The 2,554-nt window shown below is 37.7% G+C and overlaps 1 protein-coding gene across 1 annotated transcript; it reads left to right on the top strand.

The window, feature by feature from the left end:
• Window positions 1–989: 989 nt before the first annotated feature.
• On the top strand, window positions 990–1,887 carry LOC133237364 (olfactory receptor-like protein OLF2). Its single transcript, XM_061399423.1, has one exon. It carries the CDS (start codon window positions 1,054–1,056, stop codon window positions 1,885–1,887), a length of 834 nt encoding a protein of 277 aa, XP_061255407.1. The 5' UTR covers window positions 990–1,053.
• Window positions 1,888–2,554: the final 667 nt, after the last annotated feature.

The raw sequence follows: 2,554 nt of genomic DNA, 5'->3' as shown, positions 1-2,554 counted from the left end.
TAGCCAAAGCGATCTTGAGAAAGAAGAATGGAACTGGAGGAATCAACTTACCTGACTTCAGGCTCTACTACAAAGCCACAGTTATCAAGACAGTATGGTACTGGCACAAAGACGGAAATATAGATCAATGGAACAAAATAGAAAGCCCAGAGATAAATCCACGCACATATGGACACCTTATCTTTGACAAAGGAGGCAAGAATATACAATGGATTAAAGACAATCTCTTTAACAAGTGGTGCTGGGAAAACTGGTCAACCACTTGTAAAAGAATGAAACTAGAACACTTTCTAACACCATACACAAAAATAAACTCAAAATGGATTAAAGATCTACACATAAGACCAGAAACTATAAAACTCCTAGAGGAGAACATAGGCAAAACACTCTCTCACATTATGATTCTTAAGTACTCAGGAAGTGTAATCACTTGTATACTTAGTTGTATAGATATCTTTAAAATATAAGGTTGAATACTCCAACTTGTCTTTAATTAGAGTGTTACTTTAATATTATGTTTGACATGCAATGAGCTTTCAGTAAAGAACTGATTGCTGAGATAAAGCAGTGAAGGTTCCAACTAGTCACATACATCATAGATGACATCCAAATTTAGAGTCAGAGTTTCTCAAAACTCATTAAAACATGTATAATATCATATAAGAAATTAATTGCCAGTCCAGGTTCGATGCAGGATACAGGAAGCTTGGGGCTGGTGCACTGGGATGACCCAGAGGGATGGTATGGGGAGGGAGGTGGGAGGGGGGTTCGGGATGGGGAACACATGTACATCCGTGGCGGATGCATGTTGATGTATGGCAAGACCAATACAATATTGTAAAGTAAAAAAAAAAAAAAACCTCCTATCCCACACTTAACCTTTTAAAATCAAATAGTGGGGAAATTTGTATGGGCTATTTTCTCAGAATAAAATGTACTAGAATTAATTTTATCTGATTTACAGATAATATTTTGTCTCAAAAAGAGTGAAAACATTGATCTGTCATTGTCTCAGTCATTTCTGGAGCATTTGTACAAGAAGAATAAAGAAGAATGGATGGAGAAAATTGCACTTCCTTGAAAGAATTCCTTCTCTTGGGAATTAGTAGTAGCCCTGTAATCAAAGTGACTCTATTTATGACGTTTCTGGTTGTTTATCTCATTATTCTTGTTGCAAATCTCGGGATGATCGTTTTAGTTAGAACAGACCCCCAGCTGCACACATCCATGTACTTTTTCCTCAGCCACCTCTTCTTCAGTGACCTCTGCTATTCCACAGCCATTGGACCCAGGATGCTGGCAGGCTTCCTCATCAAGAACAAATCAATCCCCTTCTATGGCTGTGCTCTGCAATTCCTGATCTTCTGTACCTTTGCAGATTCTGAGTGTCTACTGTTGGCGGTCATGGCCTACGATCGGTACGTGGCTATTAACAACCCCTTGCTTTATACAGTCAAGATGTCTGGCAAGGTGTGCTCCCTGCTGATGGCTGGGGTTTATGTGGTGAGAGTTATGGATGCTTTGATAAATACAATATTAACCTTCCACTTATGTTTCTGTGGGTCAAATGAAATTAACCATTTCTTCTGTGATGTCCCTCCTCTCCTCTTGCTAACTTGCTCAGATACACAGGTCAGTGAATTAGTGATATTTATCATTTTTGGCTTCATTGAACTGATCACCCTCTCAGGTCTTTTTGTGTCTTACTGTTACATCATCCTAGCAGTGATAAAGATCCACTCTGCTGAGGGGAGGTTCAAGGCTTTCTCCACCTGCACCTCCCACCTAACTGCTTTGGCAATTTTCCAGGGAACTCTGCTCTTCATGTATTTCAGGTCAAGTACTTCCTACTCTCTAGACGAAGACAAAATGACCTCCTTGTTTTAGACCCTGGTGATTCCCGTGTTAAATCCTCTGATTTACAGCCTATGGAACAAAGATGTGAAAGAGGCTCTGATGAAATGTAAAAATAAAAAACGGTGCCACTGAAAATTTGCTCGTATACATCTTCCTCCCAATGTTACACAATAATTTATGAAAATCAAAATTGGTTTGATTAATGTTGTATGATTCCATTTGTATTTATACTATCTTCCAATCCTAGCAATATGTATGATTTCTGAAATGCCACAGGTTTCGTTTTACATCTTAAACTTCTGCTAAATACTCCTTATTTGTGGAAAATTTTCAGGCTCTTTATTTGTCAAATTTGTTTCTCTTCAGTGTTTATATGTGTTTTTTTAAAAAATTTTCTGAAAGTTAGTGTTTTCTAAGTTGCTGTTGCACTCTATGTGGGCTTTATTTCATCGTGACTCCATCTGCTTTTCTACTAATGAATCTTGCCATATAACGGAAGTGACCAATGTCAATTAAATAATTATTAAAATTATTTCTAACAGACTGTAATTACGACATAATATAAAAAGCCTTGCTGTTGGTCAGTCACTGTGTCCAACTCTTTGCAACCCCGTGAATTTAAGCACATCAGGCTTCCCTGTACACACACATAATCCTAACGTCATTTTTATTTAAAAACTAAAAGCCAAATAGTGTA

The sequence above is a fragment of the Bos javanicus genome, chromosome 24 (genome assembly GCF_032452875.1).
Source record: "Bos javanicus breed banteng chromosome 24, ARS-OSU_banteng_1.0, whole genome shotgun sequence".
NCBI classification, from domain to species: domain Eukaryota; kingdom Metazoa; phylum Chordata; class Mammalia; order Artiodactyla; family Bovidae; genus Bos; species Bos javanicus.
Note: the sequence above shows the minus strand (reverse complement) of the source record. Positions and strands in the feature narration are given on the sequence as shown.

Coding starts and splice junctions, on each gene's coding strand:
- LOC133237364 (XM_061399423.1), top strand. CDS start 1,054: ATGGATGGAGAAAATTGCACTTCCTTGAAAGAATTCCTTCTCTTGGGA.